Source organism: Cherax quadricarinatus, chromosome 17, assembly GCF_038502225.1.
Source record: "Cherax quadricarinatus isolate ZL_2023a chromosome 17, ASM3850222v1, whole genome shotgun sequence".
NCBI lineage: Eukaryota > Metazoa > Arthropoda > Malacostraca > Decapoda > Parastacidae > Cherax > Cherax quadricarinatus.
In genome coordinates this window covers 22,672,835-22,700,102 of record NC_091308.1, presented here as the reverse complement: position 1 = coordinate 22,700,102, position 27,268 = coordinate 22,672,835, and the positions used below count along the sequence as shown (strand labels likewise).

General features: G+C 39.5%; 1 protein-coding gene across 1 annotated transcript in view; it reads left to right on the top strand.

Annotated features, from left to right (window-relative positions):
* LOC138850948 (bifunctional 3'-phosphoadenosine 5'-phosphosulfate synthase-like) overlaps nt 1–26,678 on the top strand; it is a gene marked incomplete at its 5' end in the record, with an annotated part of 118,018 nt that extends 91,340 nt beyond the window's left edge. The window contains 1 exon segment of the mRNA XM_070085864.1: nt 22,862–26,678. Coding sequence (XP_069941965.1) covers nt 22,862–23,313 — 452 coding nt within the window.
* Between the last annotated feature and the right edge of the window lie 590 nt (nt 26,679–27,268).

Sequence of the window (27,268 nt, the reverse complement as noted above, 5' to 3'; positions counted from 1 at the left end):
GCTGTGATGTATATCACTGTCTATGTCTGATATGAGGATGAGGAATAAGATGGGGGCGAGTATTCTGCATTGTGGAACAGAGCTCTTCACTATGGCAGTGTTGACTACACTGTAGTGCCACTAAGTGTTGACTACACTGTAGTGCCACTAAGTGTTGACTACACTGTAGTGCCACTAAGTGTTGACTACACTGTAGTGCCACTAAGTGTTGACTACACTGTAGTGCCACTAAGTGTTGACTACACTGTAGTGCCACTAAGTGTTGACTACACTGTAGTGCCACTAAGTGTTGACTACACTGTAGTGCCACTAAGTGTTGACTACACTGTAGTGCCACTAAGTGTTGACTACACTGTAGTGCCACTAAGTGTTGACTACACTGTAGTGCCACTAAGTGTTGACTACACTGTAGTGCCACTAAGTGTTGACTACACTGTAGTGCCACTAAGTGTTGACTACACTGTAGTGCCACTAAGTGTTGACTACACTGTAGTGCCACTAAGTGTTGACTACACTGTAGTGCCACTAAGTGTTGACTACACTGTAGTGCCACTAAGTGTTGACTACACTGTAGTGCCACTAAGTGTTGACTACACTGTAGTGCCACTAAGTGTTGACTACACTGTAGTGCCACTAAGTGTTGACTACACTGTAGTGCCACTAAGTGTTGACTACACTGTAGTGCCACTTGTTGACCACACTGTAGTTCCACTAAATGTTGACCACACTGTAGTGCCACTTGTTGACCACACCATAGTGCCACTTGTTGACCACACTGTATTGCCACTTGTTGAGTACACTGTAATGCCACTTGTTGACTACACTGTAATGCCACTTGACTACACTGTAGTGCCACTTGTTGACTACACTGTAGTGCCACTTGTTGACTACACTGTAGTGCCACTTGTTGACTACACTGTAGTGCCACTTGTTGACTACACTGTAGTGCCACTTGTTGACCACACTTTAGTGCCACTTGTTGTCCACACTGTAGTACCACTTGTTGACTACACTTTAGTGCCACTTGTTGACCACACTGTAGTGCCACTTGTTGACCACACTGTAGTGCCACTTGTTGACCACACTGTAGTGCCACTTGTTGACCACACTTTAGCGCCACTTGTTGACCACACTGTAGTACCACTTGTTGACTACACTTTAGTGCCACTTGTTGACCACACTGTAGTGCCACTTGTTGACCACACTGTAGTGCCACTTGTTGACCACACTATAGTGCCACTTGTTGACCACACTGTAGTGCCACTAAGTGTTGACTACACTGTAGTGCCACTTGTTGATTACACTGTAGTGCCATTTATTGACTACACTGTAGTAACAACTAATGCTGGGTACACTGTAGTGCCACTTAATGTTGTCTACACTAGCACCAGTAAGTGTTAGGTACATTGCAGCAGCACAAAGGGTTGTCTGTACTACATACCATTGTGTTGATTACACTGTAGTACCATAATGTGTTGATTATACTGTAATGCCATTAACCCTTTCAGGGTTTTTGACGTACTACTACGCCTAATTTTTTTATTTATTAACACACTGGCCGATTCCCACCAAGGCAGAGTGGCCCGAAAAAGAAAAACTTTCACCATCATTCACTCCATCACTGTCTTGCCAGAAGGGTGCTTTACACTACAGTTTTTAAACTGCAACATTAACACCCCTCCTTCAGAGTGCAGGCACTGTACTTCCCATCTCCAGGACTCAAGTCTGGCCTGCCGGTTTCCCTGAACCCCTTCATAAATGTTACTTTGCTCACACTCCAACAGCACGTCAAGTATTAAAAACCATTTGTCTCCATTCCCTCCTATCAAACACGCTCACGCATGCCCGCTGGAAGTCCAAGCTCCTCGCACACAAAACCTTTACCCCCTCCCTCCAACCTTTCCTAGGCCGACCCCTACCCCACCTTCCTTCCACTACAGACTGATACACTCTTGAAGTTATTCTGTTTCGCTCCATTCTCTCTACATTTCCGAACCACCTCAACAACCCTTCCTCAGCCCTCTGGACAACAGTTTTGGTAATCCCACACCTCCTCATAACTTTGAAACTACGAATTCTCTCCATTATATTCGCACCACACATTGCCCTCAGACATGACATCACTGCCTCCAGCCTTCTCCTCGCTGCAACATTCATCACCCATGCTTCACACCCATATAAGAGCGTTGGTAAAACTATACTCTCATACATTCCACTCTTTGCCTCCAAGGAAAAAGTTCTTTGTCTCCACAGACTCCTAAGTGCACCACTCACCCTTTTCCCCTCATCAATTCTATGATTCACCTCATCTTTCATAGACCCATCCGCTGACACGTCCACTCCCAAATATCTGAATACATTCACTTCCTCCATACTCTCTCCCTCCAATCTGATATCCAATCTTTCATCACCTAATCTTTTTATTATCCTCATAACCTTACTCTTTCCTGTATTGACTTTTAATTTTCTTCTTTTGCATACCCTACCAAATTCATCCACCAACCTCTGCAACTTCTCTTCAGAATCTCCCAAGAGCACAGTGTCATCAGCAAAGAGCAACTGTGACAACTCCCACTTTGTGTGATTCTTTATCTTTTAACTCCACGCCTCTTGCCAAGACCCACACATTTACTTCTCTTACAACCCCATCTATAAATATATTAAATAACCATGGTGACATCACACATCCTTGTCTAAGGCCTACTTTTACTGGGAAATAATCTCCCTCTTTCCTACATACTCTAACTTGAGCCTCACTATCCTCGTAAAAACTCTTCACTGCTTCCAGTAACCTACCTCCTACACCATACACCTGCAACATCTGCCACATTGCCCCCCTATCCACCCTGTCATACGCCTTTTCCAAATCCATAAATGCCACAAAAACCTCTTTAGCCTTATCTAAATACTGTTCACTTATATGTTTCACTGGTCCACACACCTGGTCCACACACCCCTACCTTTCCTAAAGCCTCCTTGTTCATCTGCTATCCTATTCTCCGTCTTACTCTTAATTCTTTCAATAATAACTCTACCATACACTTTACCAGGTATACTCAACAGACTTATCCCCCTCTAATTTTTGCACTCTCTTTTGTCCCCTTTGCATTTATACAAAGGAATTATGCATGCTCTCTGCCAATCCCTAGGTACCTTACCCTCTTCCATACATTTATTAAATAATTGCACCAACCGCTCCAAAACTATATCCCCTCCTGCTTTTAACATTTCTATCTTTATCCCATCAATCCCGGCTGCCTTACCCCCTTTCATTTTACCTACTGCCTCACAAACTTCCCCCACACTCACAACTGGCTCTTCCTCACTCCTACAAGATGTTATTCCTCCTTGCCCTATACACGAAATCACAGCTTCCCTATCTTCATCAACATTTAACACTTCCTCAAAATATTCCCTCCATCTTCCCAATACCTCTAACTCCGTTTAATAACTCTCCTCTCCTATTTTTAACTGACAAATCCATTTGTTCTCTAGGCTTCCTTAACTTGTTAATCTCACTCCAAAACTTTTTTTTATTTTCAACAAAATTTGTTGATAACATCTCACCCACTCTCTCATTTGCTCTCTTTTTACATTGCTTCACCACTCTCTTAACCTCTCTCTTTTTCACCATATACTCTTCCCTCCTTGCATCACTTCTACTTTGTAAAAACTTCTCATATGCTAACTACTTCTCCCTTACTACTCTCTTTACATCATCATTCCACCAATCGCTCCTCTTCCCTCCTGCATCCACTTTCCTGTAACCACAAACTTCTGCTGAACACTCCAACACTACATTTTTAAACCTACCCCATACCTCTTCAACCCCATTGCCTATGCTCTCATTAGCCCATCTATCCTCCAAGAGTTGTTTATATCTTACCCTAACTGCCTCCTCTTTTAGTTTATAAACCTTCACCTCTCTCTTCCCTGATGCTTCTATTCTCCTTATATCCCATCTACCTTTTACTCTCAGTGTAGCTACAACTAAAAAGTGATCTGATATATCTGTGGCCCCTCCATAAACATGTACATCCTGAAGTCTACTCAACAGTCTTTTATCTACCAATACATTATCCAACAAACTACTGTCATTTCGCCCTACATCATATCTCGTATACTTATTTATCCTCTTTTTCTTAAAATATGTATTACCTATAACTAAACCCCTTTCTATACAAAGTTCAATGAAAGGGCTCCCATTATCATTTACACCTGGCACCCCAAACTTACCTACCACACCCTCTCTAAAAGTTTCTCCTACTTTAGCATTCAGGTCCCCTACCACAATTACTCTCTCACTTGGTTCAAAGGTTCCTATACATTCACTTAACATCTCCCAAAATCTCTCTCTCTCTCTCCTGTACATTCCTCTCTTCTCCAGGTGCATACACATTTATTATGACCCACTTTTCGCATCCAACCTTTACTTTAATCCACATAATCCTTGAATTTACACATTCATATTCTCTTTTCTCCTTCCATAACTGATCCTTCAACATTACTGCTACCCCTTCCTTAGCTCTAACTCTCTCAGATACTCCAGATTTAATCCCATTTATTTCCCCCCACCGAAACTCCCCTACCCCCTTCAGCTTTGTTTCGCTTAGGGCCAGGACATCCAACTTCTTTTCATTCATAACATCAGCAATCATCTGTTTCTTGTCATCCGCACTACATCCATGCACATTCAAGCATCCCAGTTTTATAAAGTTTTTCTTATCTTGTTTAGTAAATGTCTACAGAAGGGGTTACTAGCCCATTGCTCCCGGCATTTTAGTCGCCTCATAAGACACACATGGCTTACGGAGGAAATATTCTTTTCCACATCCCCATGGACAATAAATGAAATAAAGAAGAACAAGAGCTATTTAGAAAAAGGAGAAAAACCTAGATCTTTTCTTTCTTTCAATACACTGGCCGTATCCCACCGAGGCGGGGTGGCCCAAAAGGAAAAACGAAAGTTTCTCCTTTTACATTTAATAATATACAGTGGACCCCCGCATAACGATCACCTCTGAATGCGACCAATTATGTAAGTGTATTTATGTAAGTGCGTTTGTACGTGTATGTTTGGGGGTCTGAAATGGACTAATCTACTTCACAATATTCCTTATGGGAACAAATTCGGTCAGTACTGGCACCTGAACATACTTCTGGAGAGAAAAAATATCGTTAACCAGGGGTCCACTGTATACAGGAGAAGAGGTTACTAGCCCCTTGCTCCCAGCATTTTAGTCGCCTCTTAGTAATTTTAGCATACATACAGAGGTACAAAAAAATACAGGTAAGAGCAGCATGCCAAAGCCACTTATATGCATAGCATTACGGGCTGGCTTAAAATTAACTTAAGATTAACTAAGCAATGATGAAATCAGTTATAAAACATTATTGTAAACAGATAACTATAAAGCACAAATGAGTATTACAAAGACAGGTCATATGGTTGCATTGCTTACGGAGGAAGAATTCTGTTCCACTTCCCCATGGAGATAAGAGGAAATAAACAAGAATAAGAACTAGAAAGAAAATAGAAGAAAACCCAGAGGGGTGTGTAGATATGAGCTTGTACATGTATGTGTAGTGTGACCAAAGTGTAAGTAGAAGTAGCAAGACATACCTGAAATCTTGCATGTTCATGAGACAGAAAAAAGGACACCAGCAATCTTACCATCATGTAAAACAATTACAGGCTTTCGTTTTACACTCACTTGGCAGGACGGTAGTACCTCCCTGGGCGGTTGCTGTCTACCAACCTACTACCTATGAAAAACCTAGATGTATGCATGTGCGTGTCTGTGAAGTGTGACCAAAGTGTAAGTAGGAGTAGCAAGATATCCCTGTTATCTAGCATGTTTATGAGACAGAAAAAGACACCAGCAAATCTTACCATCATGCAAAACAGTTACAGGTTTCTGTTTCACAGTCATCTGGCAGGATGGTAGTACTTCCCTGGGTGGTTGCTGTCTACCAGCCTGCTACCTAAATTCTAGCACCCTCAAATCTAGTGAGAGAAAGCTGGTAGGCCTATATATGAAAGAATGGGTCTATGTGGTCAGTGTGCACAGTATAAAAAAGAATCCTGCAGCACACAGTGCGTAATGAGAAAAAAAAAACTTTGACCGTGTTTTTGGATTAAAACAGCGTCTTTGCACTGTATTTTCGTATGGTATTTATTGTTGTATTCTAGTTTTCTTGGTCTCATTCTATAGAATGGATGACATATTACAGAAATTGAGATGATTTTGACTGATTTTACAATGAAAAGTACCTTGAAATTGAGCTCAAAGTAGCAGAAATGTTCGATTTTTACAAAAGTTCAAAAGTAAACAAATCATGCTAAGCGTCCAATACACATCAACTGGCGAGTCTGATACTTTTTCACAAGTGCGCCGATATTATTTATACCATTTTTTACACTAATGCAGTAGTCTGCATAACAGTAAATCTTCTATTTTTTGTGAGAATAAAAATTCAAAGTGGAAAGGAAAAGAATGTAAGAGGGGCGTTGGGACATGACTAATGAACAGAGGAAATGTCATTTTTGTGCCAGGAATGTCTTTCTTGTTTATTCTGGACCCTATTTGAAAATTGGCATCTTTTGAAATTTGTGTGAAATTGGCAAAATTGCTAAATTCTGACCACTGTATTGGAATGTTGAAATTCGTAAACGGGTTGTTTCTTGCATTCATTCGATAGAAAAAACGGAGTTCTAGCAAAATAGTTATGATTTTTGTCGAATAGTACAGTGGAATTGGCCGAAAATAGGGCTCAAAGTGGGCAAAATCGCCGATGCGTAAACTTCGTCGAGACCGCTAACTTCGCGAGAGCATAATTCCGTAAGTTTTCCATCAAAATTCATACTTTTGGTGTCATTATGATTGGGAAAAGATTCTCTATCTTTTCCTAAGTTTTTTTTTTTTTTTTTTTAATTTGGGCGACCCTGAGAACAAGTCTCTGAGAGGGCCTGTTGACCCTGAAAGGGTTAAGTAGGTGTTAACTACACTGTATGTTTCATATGTGACATCCATTAGCATAGACATGTGCCAGAGAATACTAGATAAACCTTACACAAATAACCTGCACATAGAGAAGCTCAGCATACATACAGAGGTACAAAAAAATACAGGTAAGAGCAGCATGCCAAAGCCACTTATATGCATAGCATTACGGGCTGGCTTACAATTAACTTAAGATTAACTAAGCAATGATGAAATCAGTGATAAGACATTATTGTAAACAGATATCTATAAAATACAAATGAGTATTACAAAGACAGGTCATATGGTTGCATGCATTGCTGTTCATTCAGTAGAATGGAGTATTCTGTTAGGTAGTGTATTTAAAAAAAATAACAAAGTTAGGTTTAACATTTGTGTGATATAATTGTGAGTAACATTCAGGATATACAATTTATATGGTTCATTTATTCAGTATTTATTTAGTTTTGAGTGAGTAAGTGAACTTTGAGAAGAGACTTGAATTTATAAACAGGTAGTGTTTCTTTTATATTTACAGGTAATGAATTCCAGATTTTAGGGCCTTTTATGTGCATTGAGTTTTTGCATAGCGTGAGATGGACACAAGGAACATCAAAGAGTGATCTGTGCCTTGTATTATGGTCATGTGTTCTGTTGAGGTTGGCAAGGAGATGTTTGAGGGGAGGGTTAATATCAGAGTTAAGTGTTCTATGTATGTAATAAGTGCAATAATAAGTATGGATGTTTTGTATGGTGAGTAGGTTGAGTGTTTTGAATATTGGTGGAGTGTGCTGCCTGTATTGAGAATTTGTTATCATTCTAACTGCAGCCTTTTGTTGGGTAATTAGTGGTCTGAGATGGTTAGTTGTTGTTGAGCCCCATGCACAAATTCCATAGGTAAGATAGGGGTAAATAAGAGAGTGATAGAGGACCAGGAGGGCTGACTGTGGAACATAGTACCGTATCTTCGATAGTATGCCTACAGTCTTGGAAATTTTCTTAGAAATTTGTTGTATATGTGTATGAAATTTGAGTCTATTATCGAGGTGGATTCCTAAGAATTTTCCCTCTGTTAGCTTTGTGATAGGTGATCCGTTTATCATTATGTTAAGAGGTACATCTGTAGCTCTGCTACCAAACTGAATGAAGTAGGTTTTGTCAATGTTTAGTGTAAGTTTGTTAGTCCTCATCCAGGTAGATATTTTCTGTAATTCGGTGTTTACAGTATTGGCTAGCGTGACTGGGCTCGGGTGAGAGAAGACGTATGTGGTGTCATCTGCAAAAAGTGTGGGTTTGAGTAATTGCGAAGCATTTGGTAGGTCATTTATGTATAGGAGAAAGAGAAGAGGGCCAAGGACACTTCCCTGTGGGACACCAACTGTAATTGGATGTGCGGAAGAGCTTGCCCCATTTGCGTACACATATTGGCTTCTGTTGCTGAGGTAAGACTTGAGGTAGTTGAGGGAGTGCCCTCTAATACCATAGTGTGACAATTTTACGTGGAGCAAGTCATGGTCAACTATATCAAAAGCTTTACGTAAGTCAATGAAGATCCCCAGAGGGACTTCTTTTTTCTCTGTTGCAGTGTATATATGTTCTAGCATGTGTATAATAGCATCATTAGTATTTTTATTAGGCCTGAATCCAAATTGGCAGGGGTTGAGAATGTTATGGGAGATGAGGTAGGAGTAGATTCGTTTATGAATTGATTTTTCGAAGATTTTTGAGAGAGGGTGTAAATTGGATATTGGCCTATAGTTATTCAACTCTGTTTGGTCACCTCCTTTATGGATCGGGGTGACCCTTGCTATTTTGAGAACTGTAGGGAAGGTGGAGGATTCAATGGATTTGTTAAAGAGTGTTGCAATGATTGGTGATAGTACTTGTGATGCTTTTTTGTATATAAAGGGTGGTAAGGTATTTAAATCTCCTGCCTTGTTTTTCAGTGCGTTGATAATAAGGTAGACTTCGTTTGGGTTAGTCGGAGTTAGGAACAGTGTGTTCGGGTAGTTGCCAGTGAGGTAATCATTTGGTGGGGTATCTGAGCTTGGGATATTATTGGCAAGGTTTTGACCTATAGTGGAGAAGAAATCATTGAGTCTGTTTGCTGTTTCTGTTGGTGGGAGTTGGGGTTCATCTGATTTTGCTAATTTTATTTCGCTATGTCGTGATATCTTTTTTGTTCCCAGAATTTCTGATAGGGTCTTCCAGGTCTTTTTTATATCACCTCGTAAGTTGGATAATCTGTTCTCATAATACAATTTTTTTGCCCTTCTTATCAGGCTGGTTAGGATTGACGAGTAACGTTTTGTTTGGTCTCTGGTTATGTGACCCATTCTGTACTGTTTTTCATATCGGTGTTTTGTATTTATGGATTTGAGAATGCTGGGTGTTAGCCAGGGACTGTTCAGTCTCTTAGCTGTCATCTGTTTAGTTTTTTTAGGGCAGTGCTTGTTATAAAGGTATTGGGTCTTTTTTAGAAAATTATTAAAACATTCGTCAATATCTGTATAGATTTCTAGCTCAGTGTGCCAGTCAATGTTTGTTACTGCTGTTGTGAAGTTATTAATGGCTGCCTCATTGTGAAGTCTGAAGGTGACTTTAGTAGTGTCTTGGGGTATTTTACCAAGAGTTGTTATGAGGAAAGTAAGGTAGTGGTCTGTGGTATTATCTGTAATTATGCCTGATTTTAAAGGGGATATGGTGTTGGTCCAGATGTGGTCAAGTAGGGAAACTGTAACTCTTGTAGGTTTTGCTACTGTTGGTAGCAACATGCAGTTACTCATTGTGTTTGTGAATTCAGTAACGTGTGGGTCCTGGTCTTGCAGGAGATTTATATTGAAGTCACCTGAGAGTAGTAAGTGATCTTTGTTCATGCGTGCATCAGTTATCATACTTCCTAGGTTTTGACTAAATTGGCTAATGTTTGATTGTGGAATTCTGTAGATGTTTATCACTGTGAGAGGTTTTTGTAGGTATTTGGATTTGAATTTAGCTATTATATATTCCCCATGTTCATCCCTTGTGCAAGTATTAGTGATACATTCTAGTTGGTCTGAGTAGTATATAGCTGTGCCACCCCCTTGTTGGTCTGGCCTACAGTTGTGTATGGCTGTGTAACCAGGAATGGCATAGACATCTGTAGTATCAGGCTTTAGCCAGGTTTCAGTTAATGTAATGATGGACATATTGGCATGCAAGGAATTTAGTAATGCTAGGAGGTCATCATAATGCTTGCTTAAAGATCTGATATTGTAGTTAAAGATAGTTATGTTGTTGTTGGCTCTGAGAAGTGCCTTTGATTGTTCTGCTGTGTAGTAATTACAGTAACTGTTTGAATCATTTAAGTCATTAAATAAGAGGTTGGTATCAGGATCAATGCTTGTAATCATAAGATTTGTAGTGAATCTATAGTTAGAATTAAGTAAAAAATAAAGTAAATATTCTAAAGCTAAAAAAAAAAAAAAAAAAAAGAACCTGAATTATTTAACAAATGTAAAAAATAATGAGCTAAGGTAGTTTTTAAAGCTAAAATAAAGGAGACAATATAAAAGGGACTAAAATAATTTGTGGTGAACAAATAAAGTGATCAAATAATGGAGCTTGGGAATGTGATAGTAGGTAGTACTTTAAAGGTAATTCTTTAAAGTTAGAATTATAATATAAGATTATAATATAAAAGGGACTAATATAAGTTGTGGTGAACAATAAAGTGGTAATCAAATAAATGAGCTTTGAAGTATAATGGCAAAATAGTGAACTTATTAACTTTAGCACCTTGATTAGTTTAACAGTTGCGAATATATGATCTAAGGTAGTTATATAAAGCTAAAATAAAGGACAAAAAAATATATAAGGGACTACAATTAAGTAATGGTAAACAAGTTAAATGGACAGATAGTCACTATGAAATAATATTGGTTTAGGAGTAAGATCTGATTTGTAATATTAAATAAGTTGATCAGTTTATTGCACAATAAAAAGTAAAAAAAAATGAGGTAGTTGGTACTAGCTAGCAAAAGATAGTTTTGGTACTTGCAAAAAAGTAATTGGAATATACACTAATTGCACACACATTAAAAAGTGACTAAAAAAACAAGTAGTGGTAAACAAAATTAAATGGACAGGTAAGAACAATGAATAATGGTAATGTCTTGGTTATAATATGATAGTAAGATGGTAGACAGGTACAAAGGATAATATAAAGGTTGGAGTTGAATATACAAACTTGAAAATTTGGCAACAAAATGTTATGGGAAGTATAAAATAATGTTTAATGTACAAAAGTAAAATTGATTGGTAGTAAATATGGTGTTTAATAAAATTTTAGTAAGTAATAATGATTACAAAAAAAGTGAAAAAGTAATGTTTATTTCATTCAATATTGCACTGGTAGTTATACTAGAGGTTATATGGCAGTACAAGGTAATTAAGAGTACTCTAAGATAGTAAATGTGGTATAAAACAGGTAAAGGTAATTAGGCAAGTAATGGTTATTAAATGTCAAAAATGTTAAGAGTAAATTGAAATTATAGTAAAAATGATAATTATTAATTTTAGTAGGTAATATCAATTGATAGTATTTAAAAAAAATATGAGGTAGTAATATGGACAGAGAAAGTATCAATTCAGCTAATGTTTAAGCAAACAATAGTAAATAAGAAAATTACATAAGGTGACTTATGCTTACTAGTAAAATCACAAAATGAGGTAGTTATGATGATGCTTCAGTCCAGCTTGGACCATTTGCATGTCAGTGAAGGAGCCAGTGAGGTATCAAGAGAGGAAGAAAAAGTAGTAGTGGGCCTAGGTCAACCTGTTGCTTCCCCACTAGCATTTAGCCTGTTTCTGGATGTGTAACAGTTTGTTAATATTCACTCAAATCTCATTATCTTGTGCCTTAGTGATTTTTTTTTATTTCACTTTGGGGTTAAGTTTTTCAAAGTATTTGACAAGTACTGTCTAGCAGGGGAGTTTTGAAGATGGGATTCCAATGAGAAGAATAATTACCAACAAATAAAAGTTTAACAAAAAAAAAAAATAAGGCCTCTATACATCACTAGGTGCATAGCTTCAGTAACTTATTGATTATTATGAGTATTTAATATTTCTGTACATTTAATTTAAATTTTGCTTTTAGCACTTGATTTTAGAATACTGTACCATCTGGTATGTTACTGTACTGCATTGTACTCAAAAATACTAGAATAAATAATGTATGAATGTGTAGTATGCTAAGCAAGATTTGACATAGAATGTGACTGACAAAACAAGTCCGTAAATAGACTAACTTCTGACCAACCGAGAGGCAACAAGCACAGCTTCCTTGAGCAGTAAAGCAGCCAGTTTTCCAAATAGCAAAATGCAGTAATCAGCCATGAACAACAGTGTCAGGCAAGGAAGGAGACATAAAAATAACCTTAACTAGGGACAATTGACATGTCCTCCATACAAGGCAAAAAAAAAAAAAAGTAACTGAATCTGAGTTTAAAAACTTCCAAACCCTGACTAGGACAGTACATAGATGAAAGTCAGAACAAGTTAGGTCTAGAGTTAGACTTGAGACCTGAAGCACCACAACCTCAGAAAATGCCAAAAATCAATCATTCTAAATAAGGCTCAGTGAACTAAATTGCACAGAGTACAAGGTATATGTCCAGCTTACCAATGGATACATACCCTACCAAAAAAAATAAGTCTTCATGATGAGAACAGAGGAGAACACTGTTCTCCCAAGCAAAAGAGGATCAGAGAGGTACTGTGTCAGTGATGTCCAGCCAGCTGAAGAGAGTGAAAAAGTGGTTGCAGGTATGAGATCAGATACTCTCCTGGCTTGCACCACCTCCCAGAAAGCAAACAAGTGAACAAGCAGGTTAGCAGGGCAGCCAATCAGAACTCTTGAATCTGTCAGTACAGAAAGTGTAATTTATGTGGTACATCTTACCTACCAATGTAGCTAAGTATATGAGAGAATTAAGGGGGATGTGGGGCAATTTTCCGCGCACTCTCAAAAAACAAAAATAATTTTCGAGAACTTATGGAAATTGAGTTATATATAGTATACCGAGAAATAGCTTAACTCTTTGGCAACACAGTGGTACCAGAATGAATGTTCTACGACGTTTCTACAAGAAATTATAGTCATTTATATCAGGTAAGGTGACGGTGATATGGGTAGCGAGTCTGCTCACAGCCCATATATATTTTGGATTTTTTTCCTTGTTTTTTATCACTTTTTCTTGCATTATTCTTTCTAATATAATAACTGACTATTTGGCATCATAAAACAGTAGGCGGAGCTTATCCGTAGAGTGCCAGCCAACCAGGCACCATATGGGAACGCTCGGCTCCAGAGAGTGCCAGGAGAAATCACTTCATTATTACGCTTATATCAGCTTATATATCAACTCTACGGCTTATTTGTCTATCAGAATTGATCTAATATGATATAATAAACACTATAAATAACATACAAACATGTTATATACTCTAGACTGAATAAAATGGCCATAATATGGCGAGAATCCACCAGTAATATTCGATATAAAATTGTTACCCCTCGACTTCTTGTTGTATGACTTGGTCTTCAATGATAGAAAACAGTGTGTTGAAGAGGATAACTGCACTAGAACACCAGTTTACTAAGAAATACACCCAAACAAACGCGATTTTCGCGATTTTTTTTTTTCGAGACCGGGGGGGCCGGCCGGCGCTCCCGGCCTTGTCTAGGAATATATACAAAGTATTTATAGGTCCTAGCAATGTTTTGGATAAACGGGAGTATATAATAATAATAATATGTTCCCTTGAAGCATGATGTAAGACAAGTGTCAGTGACAAGCATCAGCAGGGTGCAGTGATAAGTGGTGACATATGATGAGCATCAGCGAGGGTGCAGTGAAAAGATGAGGTAAGGGGTGACATTTCATGAGTGCTGGCGAGGGTGCAGTGATGAGATAAGGGGTGACATTTGATGAGTGTTGGCATCTCTGCCTCTGCTTATCTGTTTCTCTGTCTTGTGTGTCTGTCAGCTTGTCTCTCTGTCTCAGAGAGAGCCACTGTGAACCAACAGGTATTCTTGTGCATTATATCTACAAACATAGTATAGCACTTTGGATTGTTTAGGTTATCCTAGGTAATTTATACTATGTATAATTGTGTTTGTGTACCTGTGAGACAGAGGCAGACAGATAGAGATAGACAGAGATAGACATAGATACATACAGACAGACAGACAGACAGACAGACAGACGGAGATAGAGCCAGCCAACCAGCCAGCCGAACACTTACTACAAGTTCCAGAATTGTTTCTCTTTACTAAGGGCATAGGTTATAAGACATTCTGAAAGGGTGTTGCACATGGGTTATTATCGAGGTTTTTTATATTTCCTCAGCCACTTGTAGCCACATCCACCTCAAAGCCACTAAACTAGGGGTCAACATCACTTTCCTCATAATAGGGGACTGTTAATATGACATGACATCAGTGAATCCTTGGTGTTTGCCGCGCTGTTTTCTGTAGGTGGTGCTCAATTTAACTGGCGCTCCCACAAGGTACTAAGTGGTCCCAGATTTTTTTAATATCGTGCACACCGAGTGTTAAGACCCATCCTATGCTGACCAGGCATCTCAGGCTAATCATACCAAATTTCAAGGCAGGGAAAAAAAAAACGTATATATACGTTTGAGGCACTAGCGGTAAGAACATATATATACATTTGGACTGTTTAGGGGTTAAATGGTCAGATGACAATCAATACAGGTATCCTTTATTCGTACAGTGTTTCACCCACCTTGGGAGGAGAGGCTTTAGCAAATGCAATACTACTTGACAAAGCCCTTTTCCCTTCATCTTTCCCTTCTCTTCTCCTTTCCCATTTCTTTTCCCTTTTTCCCTTTCCTTGTAGGTGCAATGCTGCACTGATGAAGGTTTATCTGAGGTTACTGACCACTACTCAGTGGAACTCGAGCATTAACCCTTTGAGGGCCGACAGGCCCTCTCCGAAACTCGTTCTCAGGGTCAGCCAAATTTCAAAAAAAAAAAATTATTTTTTCTTATGAAAAAAGTTTTTTTTTTTTTCTAAACAAAAATTTTTTACCGTCAATACGTACCGAGATATGGAGGCCTGAAGTTTGCCAAAATTGAACAACATCTGGTAACATCGCCGACTGCCGTCACCTGGTATTTTTCTATTTACTTTTTTATGTACTATTTTCAATTATTTTTCAATTTTTCTTTTTCTGAGTAACTTTTATGGCCTCTGAGGCCAACTTGATCAGTATTTTGTAAGTTATTTCTTTTTCAATACTACACAATAAGGGCATAAACACTGTTGTCATTATTTTGTTTATAGAAAATATTTACACAAACAAACGATATGAAATGTTGTTTATTACTATTTTTCTATATTTTATATACACATATACAGTCACAGGACATGTTTCTAGAAGTTCTGCAGCCTGTGGAAGTCTTTGAAACATGGTGTCATGCACAGTGGTGCTTTACACTCCTCACACATAAAACTAGTGTCTCTGCATTGTTGTGGGCATTTTTTTTGTATGTGCACAGATGTAACACCTCTTCTGAGCCTTTTTCTTGAAAGCAGTAGCAGACAGTTTTACCAGGAAGTGATCACCATGCTTCAGACGAGCAGGTAGTTGTTGATAATTTGGTGGGCGGTCTATTGCAGGTGTTCTTCCTTGGTACTTGAATACTATTTGTCTGATGACAGACAAACAGAATTCGCCGTACTGTGGTTTGTTTCTGGTCCTCATATTATAAGCATTGAGCATGGAAATGTCCAGAAGATGGAAAAACAGTTTGATGTACTTCTTATAACTCTTGCGAACACAATCAGCAAACCCAATCTGCATGTCACATTTGTCCACTGAACGCATGTTGAAGGTGTAATCAATCACAGCTGCAGGTTTTAGAATGGGTTCATTGCTCTCTCTATGCTGCCTGCCACTGTCTGCCATTTCATTAGGGTGAACTGATGGCAACAGTGTGACATCTCGTTTGTCATGCCACTGAAATGCCATGATGTCATTGGCAGCAAACGCCTGCACCTCACCTCTACGAGTGCCAGCGTCAAACCTGGGCTTATGTTTCCGATTTGCACTCACTGTGCCACACACATCTGTCATGTTCACTTGCAAAAAATCACTGAGTGATGGGCTTGTGTACCAGTTATCTGTATATAATATATGCCCCTTACCAAGGTATGGCTCTATCATTGTTCTAACCACATCATCTGAGATGCCCAATAATTTCCTGGTATTTTGCAATGTATAACTTCCAGTGTACATAATAATATCCAATACCAGACCACTGTAACAATCACAAAGCACAAACAACTTTATACCAAAGCGTTTCCTCTTGCTTGGTATGTACTGCTTGAAAGAGAGTCTTCCTTTGAACAGAATCAAAGACTCGTCAATTACAAGCTTCCTGAAGGGATAAAAATGCGTACTGAATTTCTCTTTCAGATATACAAACACATTCCTAATCTTATATAACCTGTCAGTTCTGTCAGGCCTGGTTTTGTCTGAGAAGTGAAGCATACGTAACATTAGCACAAATCGATTCACTGGCATTATATCACTGAAACCTGGGGTTGCAATCAGGCGGTCTGTTGACCAGTATGATTTCACTTTGTGCTTATACACATGTGGCATAAGCATTATTGTGGCAAAGAAAAGATACATCTCAGCCACAGTTGCCTCCTTCCACTGGTGTAGACGTGATTTTGGTGAAAGTAATGTGTTTGCCATGGTGTACTCATAGTATGTGTTGCTTTCCATGACAATACTTTCCATCAGTGGTTCGTCAAAGAATAACTCGAAACATTCCAGTTCAGTGGCATTGTTCCCAAGTGTACAAGATGGCCATATTCCACTTTGGCTGTCATCAAACTGGTGGGCATTTGGAACAAAATTGACAGCTTCCTGCCAATCCCAGGTGCGGTCTGCTGGTGGGTACTGGACAATGACAGGTGGTTGTGGTTGTGGAGGTTGTGGTTGTGGTGGTTGTAGTTGTGGAGCTGGTGTGGTGGGTGGGTGGGGGATGGTGGCCTTTGTTGTAGATCAGCTGAGGCAGCGGCGTGGGTGGAAGCATGGCCCACTGCTGGTGCCTCACCGCTGACACCACTACCACCACGCACATTTTCCATCCCATGTGCAACAGTATCATCGTCATTTTCACTCTCTGTTCCTGTTGTACGGCCATGGGATGTACTCCGAGATGCACTCCTTCCCCTTGGAATAGCATATGGCACACTACCAGAGCGCATATATCGTCGTATATACTGACGCTTCAGTGGGGAATATTGCACTTCACTGTCACTACTGGAACTAGTTTGAAGAGCTTGTACAGTGGACCCCCCGCATACCGCACACATCGCATACCGTACAATCCGCATACTGCTCGCTTTTTTCGCAAAAATTTTGCCTCACATACAGCCCAAAAACCCGCTCACCGCTCTTCGTCCGAGATGCGTCTAATGTGCAGCCTGAGCCACGCTCACATGTTCCGCCAGTGGCATTGTTTACCAGCCAGCCTCCGCGGTAACATCCAAGCATACAATCGGAACATTTCGTATTATTAGTGTTTTTGGTGATTTTTTCTGGAAAATAAGTGACCATGGGCCAACCCTACAGCAATAAGGGTGAGAATTACTATAGAGATGAAGAAAAAGATCATTGATAAGTATGAAAGTGGAGTGCGTGTCTCGAGCTGGCCAGGTTGTATAATAAACCCCAATCAACCATCGCTACTATTGGTGGTACAACTGCTGCTGCTGCTGTACCACCGTCAGCTGCTGCTGCACTGTCAGCTGCTGCTGCTGTTGTACCACCGTCAGCTGCTGCTGCTGCTGTAGTACCATCTGCTGCTGCTGTAGCATCGTCTGCTGCTGCTGTAGCATCGTCTGCTGCTGCTGTAGCATCGTCTGCTGCTGCTGTAGCATCGTCTGCTGCTGCTGTAGCATTGTCTGCTGCTGCTGTAGCACTGTCAGCTGCTGCTGCTGTAGCACTGTCAGCTGCTGCTGCTGCTGCTGTACCACCGTCAGCTGCTGCTGCACCACCGTCAGCTGCTGCTGCTGCACTGTCGGCTGCAGCTGCTGCTGTATCACCGTCAGCTGCTGCTGTAGTACCGTCTGCTGCTGCTGTAGCATCGTCTGCTGCTGCTGTAGCACTGTCAGCTGCTGCTGCTGCTGTAGCACTGTCAGCTGCTGCTGCTGCTGTAGTACCGTCAGCTGCTGCTGCTGCTGTAGTACCGTCTGCTGCTGCTGTAGCATTGTCTGCTGCTGCTGTAGCATCATCTGCTGCTGCTGTAGCATCGTCTGCTGCTGCTGTAGCATCGTCTGCTGCTGCTGTAGCACTGTCAGCTGCTGCTGCTGCTGCTGCTGTACCACCGTCAGCTGCTGCTGTAGCATCGTCTGCTGCTGCTGTAGCATCGTCTGCTGCTGCTGTAGCATCGTCTGCTGCTGCTGTAGCACTGTCAGCTGCTGCTGCTGCTGCTGCTGTAGCACTGTCAGCTGCTGCTGCTGCTGCTGTAGCACCGTTGTTGGTGTGGCTTATTGAGAATACCAAGAAACAATTAACCCCAGAGGATTTGCCACCCAGGATAACCCAAAAAAGTCAGTGTCATCGAAGACTAACTTATTTCCACTGGGGTCCTTAATCTTGTCTCCCAGGATGCAACCCACACCAGTCGACTAACACCCAGGTGAACAGGGAAAAATGCCTGGAACTAGTGCTCATATTGGTGAATTTAAAGCCAGCAAAGGTTGGTTTGAGAGATTTAAGAATCGTAGTGGCATACACAGTGTGATAAGGCCTGTTCTGGAAGAAAATGCCAAACAGGACCTACAGTACTCAGGAGGAAAAGGCACTTCCAGGACACAGTGTCTCATCAGTCATTGCTGCATCTTCAATAAAGGTAAGTGTCATTTATTCTTCATTTAGTAGAGCAGTACATGCACAATATATATTGTGCATGTACTACTCTACTATTGTGCATGTATCCTTCTCTTTGTGTGTAGGAAAATATATATTTCATGTAGTAAAAAAAATTTTTTCATACTTTTGGGTGTCTTATGGGGAAAATTCATTCGCATACCGAACATTTCGCATAACAATCAGCCCTCTTGCACGGATTAAAGTCGCTATGCGGGGGTCCACTGTAGTTCATATTCACTATCACTATCATCACCCATGCTCTCATCTGAGTCTGAGATTTGGGAAAATAGAAGTTTCCTCTTGGATTCTGGTACAACTGAACGTGAACAAGACGGCCCAGCACCAGAGGTGGAAGGCTGAGGGTCGTCTGGGTTTTCCTCACTATTACCGATATTATGGTCATTAGTTTCGGTCAAAACCTCACCAAAACCTTGAAACTCATCTTCACTGGCACTTCCATCTGTATTAGAACTGTCACTGGGGAACAAAAGTGTCCCAATTCGCCGAGGAGTGAGGAGCTTCTTACCGCAAGGCATGGTGGATATTGTTTACTAAGATGGCGTTCCCACAATGCACCACTGGGTCCCAGATTTTTTTTCTACCGTGCACACCGACCACACAGACCCATTCTCTCACATGTAGGCCTACCAGCCTTTTCCCGTGAGATTTGACGGCGCTAGAATTTGTGCGTACTAGTACGTCAAAAACCCCTGCGCGTAAGACGTACTAGTACGTCCGAAACCCTCAAAGGGTTAATTTACATTTTTCAATACAAACAGCATGTGTGTCCCACTGAATAAGTATTTCTTATGTAAATTGATATTTTATGAAATATTAGTATAAATATCATATTAACCCTTAAACGGTCCAAAGGTATATATATGTTCACTCGCATAGCGCCCCAAACGTATATATACGTTTTATTTTTCCTGCCTCCATATTTGGCACGATTGGCCTGAGATGTTTGGTCAGCATAGAATTGGTCTTAACACTCGGTGTGCTGTGCACAGTATTAAAAAAAAATCTGGGACCACTTAGTACCTTGTGGGAGCACCAGTTAAATTGAGTACCAGCTAGAGCAAACAATGAGGCAAATACCAAGGATTCACTGATGTAATGTCATATTAACACTTCTCTTTTAAGAGGAAAGTGATGTTAACCCCAAGTTTAGGGTCTGTCGATCTGTCTATCTGTCTCTGTCTTTGTCTATCTCTATCTGTCTGTCTGTCTATCTGTGTCTCTCTGGCTTTGTCTGTCTCTCTCTTTCAATCTGTCTTTGTCTATCTCTGTCTCACAGGTACACATAAATACAAGTACAGTGGACCCCCGCATAGCGAACGCCTTGCATAGCGAACAATCCGCATAGCGAACGCTTTGTTCGCTGAAATTTTGCCCCGCATAGTAGACAAAAATCCGCTCAGCGAACTTCGTCCGAGACGCGTCCAATGTGGGCCCTCAGCCAGCCTCACATGTGCCGCCCGTCCCATTGTTTACCAGCTAGCCTCCGCGGTAACATTCAAGCATACACTCGGAATATTTCGTATTATTACAGTGTTTTCGGTGCTGTTTCTGGAAAATAAGTGACCATGGGCCCCAAGAAAGCTTCTAGTGCCAACCCTGTGGTAAAAAGGGTGAGAATTAGTATGGAAATTAAGAAAGATTTTGAAGGGTTTGGGGCTAACCCTGAGAAGCCTATGCCAATTGTGGAATCCATTGTGTGCCTACTTCAAAAATTAAGGAAATGTGTGCACAGTGGGTTGAACTGCAAACCTTTATGGATGAAAATCACCCTGACACAGCTGTTGCAAGCCGTGCTGGTGACTATTTCAATGACAATGTTATGGCCCATTTTAGGAAAGTCTTGAAGGAACGGGAGGTACAGAGCTCTATGGACAGATTTGTTGTGCGACAGAGGTCCAGTGACTCTCAAGCTGGTCCTAGTGGCATTAAAAGAAGAAGGGAAGTAACCCCAGAAAAGGACTTGCTACCTCAAGTCCTAATGGAAGGGGATTCCCCTTCTAAACAGTAAGAAGATAATGCTCTCCCCTCCTCCCATCCCATCAATCATCACCAGATCTTCAATAAAAGTAAGTGTCATGTAATTGTGCATGCCTTTTTCAGTTTGTGTGTACTAAAATTAACATTTTTTTGTGGTAAAAAAAATTTTTTTTCATACTTTTGGGTGTCTTGCACGGATTAATTTTATTTCCATTATTTCTTATGGGGAAAATTAATTCGCATAGCGAACATTTCGCATAACGACCAGCCCTCTTGCACGGATTAAGTTCGCTATGCGGGGGTCCACTGTATAAGCAGTATAAATTACCTAGGATAACCCAAAAATCCAGACAAAGTGCTATACTCTGCTTGAAGATGTGAGTAAAGGTGATGACGCAGTCTTGTGGCTCTCTCTGAGACAGAGAGCCAGACGGATAGACAGACAGGGAGCTTGACAGACAGACAAATACAGACAGAAATGTTTGTGTTCCAACAAAAACAAAGCTAGGGGGTTAGTCATCTAATCTTTTCTTATCAGCTGCACCCTCCCTCACCCTCGTTTATGCTCATCAAACGTCAGCTCTTGTCAGATGTTATCTCCCCTTATCATGTCACTGTCAGGGGTGGACTTTGTTTTCCATGCTTCAAGGGAACTTATTGTTACATATTATTATTATTATGTATTATTATTATTATGTATTATTATTATTATTATTTATTATTATTAGCATTTATTATTATTAGCATTATCATTATCATCATTATCATTATCATCATCATCATCATTATCATTATCATCATTATCATTATAATCATTATAATCATTATAATCATTATCATCATTATCATCATTATCATTATCATCATTATCATCATTATCATCATCATCATCATTGTCGTCGTCGTCGTCGTCGTCTTCTTCTTCTTCTTCCACATATCCAAAACATTGCTGGGACATATAAATACTTTGTATATATTCCAAGACAATAGTAAATGGCTAAGGTAGGTGTAAATGTCCACCTGTCAGTGTGTTTGTGACAATTTGAGTAAATTTCAGTACCTAATACTAGTGTCAGAACAAAGATTGGTTATAAAATGACAAGAACTACTATAAATTGTAATTCTCAGAACTTAAAAATTACGTAAAATAATATGAAAAATAAAAAACAAGGTATATCAGCAACACTTCTGCAAGCGGCAGGACTCGATGTTGCTGTCACATGAGCATCCAGTGCCAACTTCTCCGCCTCGCCTCATATCTCGGTAAGTACTGACCCTAAAATATTTTTTTATTCTGTAACACTTAAAAAAAGGTGCTTTTTTTCTTCTTCTTCTTCTTCTTCTTTTTTTTAAATATTCGGGGTGCTGCGCGAGTGAACGTATATATACGTTTGGAGGTTTAAGGGCTAATTTTGGTTGTGCAGCACATCTGAGCCAGTCAGTACTTAATACTGATCACTGGCAGAATGTAAACACACACACACCAAGCTGTTGGCATAGGTTAGGTGGGCTTGGTTAGATTTGGTTACAGCTTTTACCATTTTTCATAGGCTTCTGTCTGTTAAATGTTTTCTCACCACTTAATGACATTTATGCCTTACCACTAAGTGTTGGGTACACTGTATGAAAGATTTCAGGGTGAGCATAGTTATTGCATCAAGTTTTCATAGTCCTCATAAGATATTGGAATTGGATTGTGAAGCATTTATAGGTGACTCAAGGATTTATTGCTTGTACATACATTATGTATTACTCTTTGTATAAAAGAAGTAGCTTCCTGGTTAATGTTATGGTTCCATACAGCTTATGCATGTACAGTAATTTAACCACAATGAAGGACAATTAAATTTCATGAGCTTTCATGATCTCTCATTGATAACACTGCAGTACTAATAATTATAATATTTTTGTTTTTTTAGTTCTCAAAGAAGGAGTGCTGGACCCATCATCAACAGTATTAGCAATCTTCCCTTCACCAATGATGTATGCAGGACCTACTGAAGTACAGTGGCATGCTAAGGCACGTATGGCTACTGGTGCCAACTTCTATATTGTTGGACGTGATCCTGCTGGCATGCCACACCCACGTGCTCAGAAAGATCTTTATCATGCACAGCACGGCCGCAAAGTGCTGACTATGGCCCCTGGTCTCACTCAGCTTGAGATAATTCCTTTCCGAGTTGCTGCTTATGATAAAGCAGCTGGTAAAATGGCCTTCTATGATCCAGCACGAAAGTCAGACTTTGAATTTATCTCTGGTACAAAAATGCGCACCCTAGCTCGCAATGGTGACAATCCTCCTGATGGTTTCATGGCCCCATCAGCATGGAAGGTTCTGAGTTCTTACTACCAAAGTCTGAGTAAAGAATAGGGATTGAGTATTGGAAAATTAGCTGCTTGGAATATTAAGGTAAAATATATTGTTTTAAATAGCACCAACATTTATGTTACTGTTAGAAAACATACTTATTACTGAGAATATTTTCTGTTATCAGTAATACAGTTTTCTCTTGTATGCAAATTTTATTTATTAAGAAGGCATTATTTTTCACAAAAATTACCTGAATTATTATTTACATAAAAGATTACTTTTATTATCTAACCAGTAGAGTATTTTAGAAAAACTGATGAAGTACCAAACCAAGTGCATCATAATAAAATTTGGCAAAATATTAATGAGCAGTTTTGTTAAATGCAAATTATATAAGCACATTTAGATGCAAGATATTTGGGTCAGCACTGGTGTTCATGTATGCATATTTGGGCATATTACCTGCAACATATAGTCCTCACTTTATAAGTTAAGAATTATTTAGATTGCAGGCTTTGCTTTTTCCACCTCCATAACTCAAGTCTAGCTAACTGATTTCCCTAAATCACTTTATAAATGCTACCCTGCTCACACTCCAACAACACATCCATTAAAAACCACTTGTCTCCACTCACTCCCATCTAACATGCTCACATATTCCTACTGGATGCTTATTTCCCCTAAAACTCATAGCCTCTTATACCACCTCCCCAACGATTCCTGGGACCCCACATGCATACACCCTCTTTGTCAGCGTATGTATGTACATGTGTGTGTTTATATACATGCACGCACTCAAGTCATTCCTGTTAAGCTGAACATGCCATAAAGGCTCAGCGCTCTTAAAAATTTAACTCTTCAAACAAATTTTACATTGGCCAAGGAAAAAAAATTTAGACTAAACTTAACTTAGAAACCTCACCTGACCGAACATTTTTTTTTTTTTAGCTAAATTACATATATGTATATGTCATACCACATAGGTAAAACTTGCGATTTTGTCTTAAATGACAACGCTTTTCTTGCCAAATAAGGCAAGCAAAAATTTGCGTATGCAATAATTTCGCAAAACTCTTTCTGAACCTAACAAAAAAATATATTTCATTGTGTTTGTTTATTATTAAATTATTTTTAATTTATCTAAAATATATTTAGTTGGATTAGGCTAAATTAAATTGCGCTTGTTATAATATATACACGTCTTTCTTTCAACACACCGGCCGTATCCCACCGAGGAATATATACACGTATATATGTATATATTTTTTTTTGTTTTGTTTTGTTTTTTGTTTTTTTAAACAAACTGGTCGCATCCTACTAAGGCAGGGTAGCCCAAAAAGAAAAACAAAAGTTTCTCTTTTTAAATTTAGTAATTTATACAAGAGAAAGGGTTACTAGCCCCTTTCCCCTGGCATATGTCCTGTCAAAGGGCAATGTGTGGTGTAAATATTATGCAGAAAATCCGGAGTGTGGAAATTAGGAGAAGGTGTGGAGTTAATAAAAGTATTAGTCGGAGGGCTGAAGAGGGGTTGTTGAAGTGGTTTGGTCATTTAGAGAGAATGGATCAAAGTAGAATGACATGGAGAGCATTTAAATCTGTAGGAGAAGGAAGGCGGGGTAGAGGTCGTCCTCGAAAAGGCTGGAAGGAAGGGGTAAGGGATGTTTTGTGGGCGAGGGGCTTGGACTTCCAGCAGGCGTGCGTAAGCATGTTCGATAGGAGTGAATGGAGATGAATGGTATTTGGGACCTGACGCTCTGTTGGAGTGTGAGCAGGGTAATATTTAGTGAAGGGATTCAGGGAAACTGGTTATTTTTATATAACCAGACTTGAGTCCTGGAAATGGGAAATACAATGCCTGCACTCTAAAGGAGGAGTTCGGGATATTGACAGTTTGGAGGGATATGTTGTGTATCTTGATATTTATATGCTTCTAAGCTGTTGAGGTTTGAGCACCTCTGCAAAAACAGTAATTATGTGTGAGTGAGGTGAAAGAGTTGAATGATGGTGAAAGTATTTTCTTTTTGGGGATTTTCTTTCTTTTTGGGTCACCCTGCCTCGGTGGGAGACAGCCGACTTGTTAAAAAAATATATATTATACACCTACCATCCGACTTACGACCAAGCTTGGGTCTGACCAGCTGGTCGTAAGTCAAAATGGACGTAAGTCGAATCTTTGAAAATTGCCGACATACTGGGTAGGGCCTAATGTCGAACTTTTTCTATATAAACTACCTACATAGTACTGTAATGTAATGTATAATCATTATTTCATTCTTTTTACCATAATTTACTTCTATTGTTGTATTTTAATTATTTATGTACTGTATATAATGTATACATGTTAGTGAACTCTATTGTAAATTTTACATCGCATACAGTATCATATGTTACTGTTATCTTTATGTATTGTCGACACAGTGAATGGGAGAATACCACTGGTAATGTCATCCTACCAGAATGTAGTATAACCTATACCCTAAGTAAAGAGAAACAACTCTGGAACATGTGTAATGCATAGCTGGCCGGGTGGGTGGGTGGCCGGGTGGATGGTTGGCTGACTGAATGTGGCTCTCTCTCTGTATATCTCTCTCTGTATCTCTCTCTCTGTATCTCTCTCTCTCTATATCTCTCTCTCTCTCTGTATCTCTCTCTGTATCTCTCTCTCTGTATTTCTCTCTCTGTATCTCTCTCTCTCTGTATCTCTCTCTCTGTATCTCTCTCTCTCTCTGTATCTCACTCTCTCTGTATCTCTCTCTCTCTATCTCTCTGTATCTCTCTCTCTGTATCTCTCTCTCTCTCTGTATCTCTCTATCTGTATCTCTCTCTCTGTATCTCTCTCTCTCTGTATCTATCTCTCTCTCTCTGTATCTCTCTCTCTCTCTGTATCTCTCTCTCTCTGTATCTCTCTCTCTCTGTATTTCTATCTCTCTGTATCTCTCTCTCTCTGTATCTCTCTCTGTATCTCTCTCTCTCTGTATCTCTCTCTCTCTGTATCTCTCTCTCTCTCTCTGTATCTCCCTCTCTGTATCTCCCTCTCTGTATCTCTCTCTCTCTCTCTCTCTCTCTCTCTCTCTCTCTCTCTCTCTCTCTCTCTCTCTGTATCTCTCTCTGTATCTCCCTCTCTGTATCTCTCTCTCTGTATCTCTCTCTCTGTATCTCTCTCTCTCTCTCACACACAGGTACACGTAAGTGAAATTATCATACATAGTATAAATTACCTAGGATAACTCAAAAAATCCAGGCAAAGTGCTGTACAGTGGATCTGTGCTCCAGTGCCCTAAATTAATAATATTAATTATTATTATGATTATTATTATTACAATAATACATATGTACTAATATTAATAATAATATTATTATTAAACTATAATATAAGCTCCTGGAGAGCGAAACATTGCCACAATAAAATGTCACATTAGTTGCACTTGTGTCCTTTTACTGTCCACTCATTACTTACCTTAAAATATCTGTAGTCTTAATGTAGAGTGAGAGGTGAGTAAACAAGATTAAATGAATAAACGAATGAGAGTGTAGAAGGTTGGCGAGTTATGTAAACAAACGTTGCTGTTGTTGCCAGCCCGGACACGAATGGTTCCTGTTCACTCTGTCAAGCCAACCAGAAAAACATCTCATATTTGTTAATTTATATGTTTATATGTTATGTAGCATGTTTATTATATAATTTTGAAAAAGAAATCATGGATGGATTAAGCAAAATGTCTATATCAACGTTTTATACACATTTAATGCGCCTCAATGATTATTATTGTGTTATTATCATTATTAATATGGCGTCTTTAAGACCAATTACACTCTTAATGAGTGGCTCTGAGACAGATAAGCAGACAGAAAGACTCACACAGGTAGACAGAAAGACACACACACCAGTAGACAGAAAGACAGGTAGACAGAAAGACACACACAGGTAGACAAAGACACACAGGTAGACAGAAAGACACAGAGGTAGACAGACACACAGGTAGACAGAAAGACACAGGTAGACAGAGACAGGCA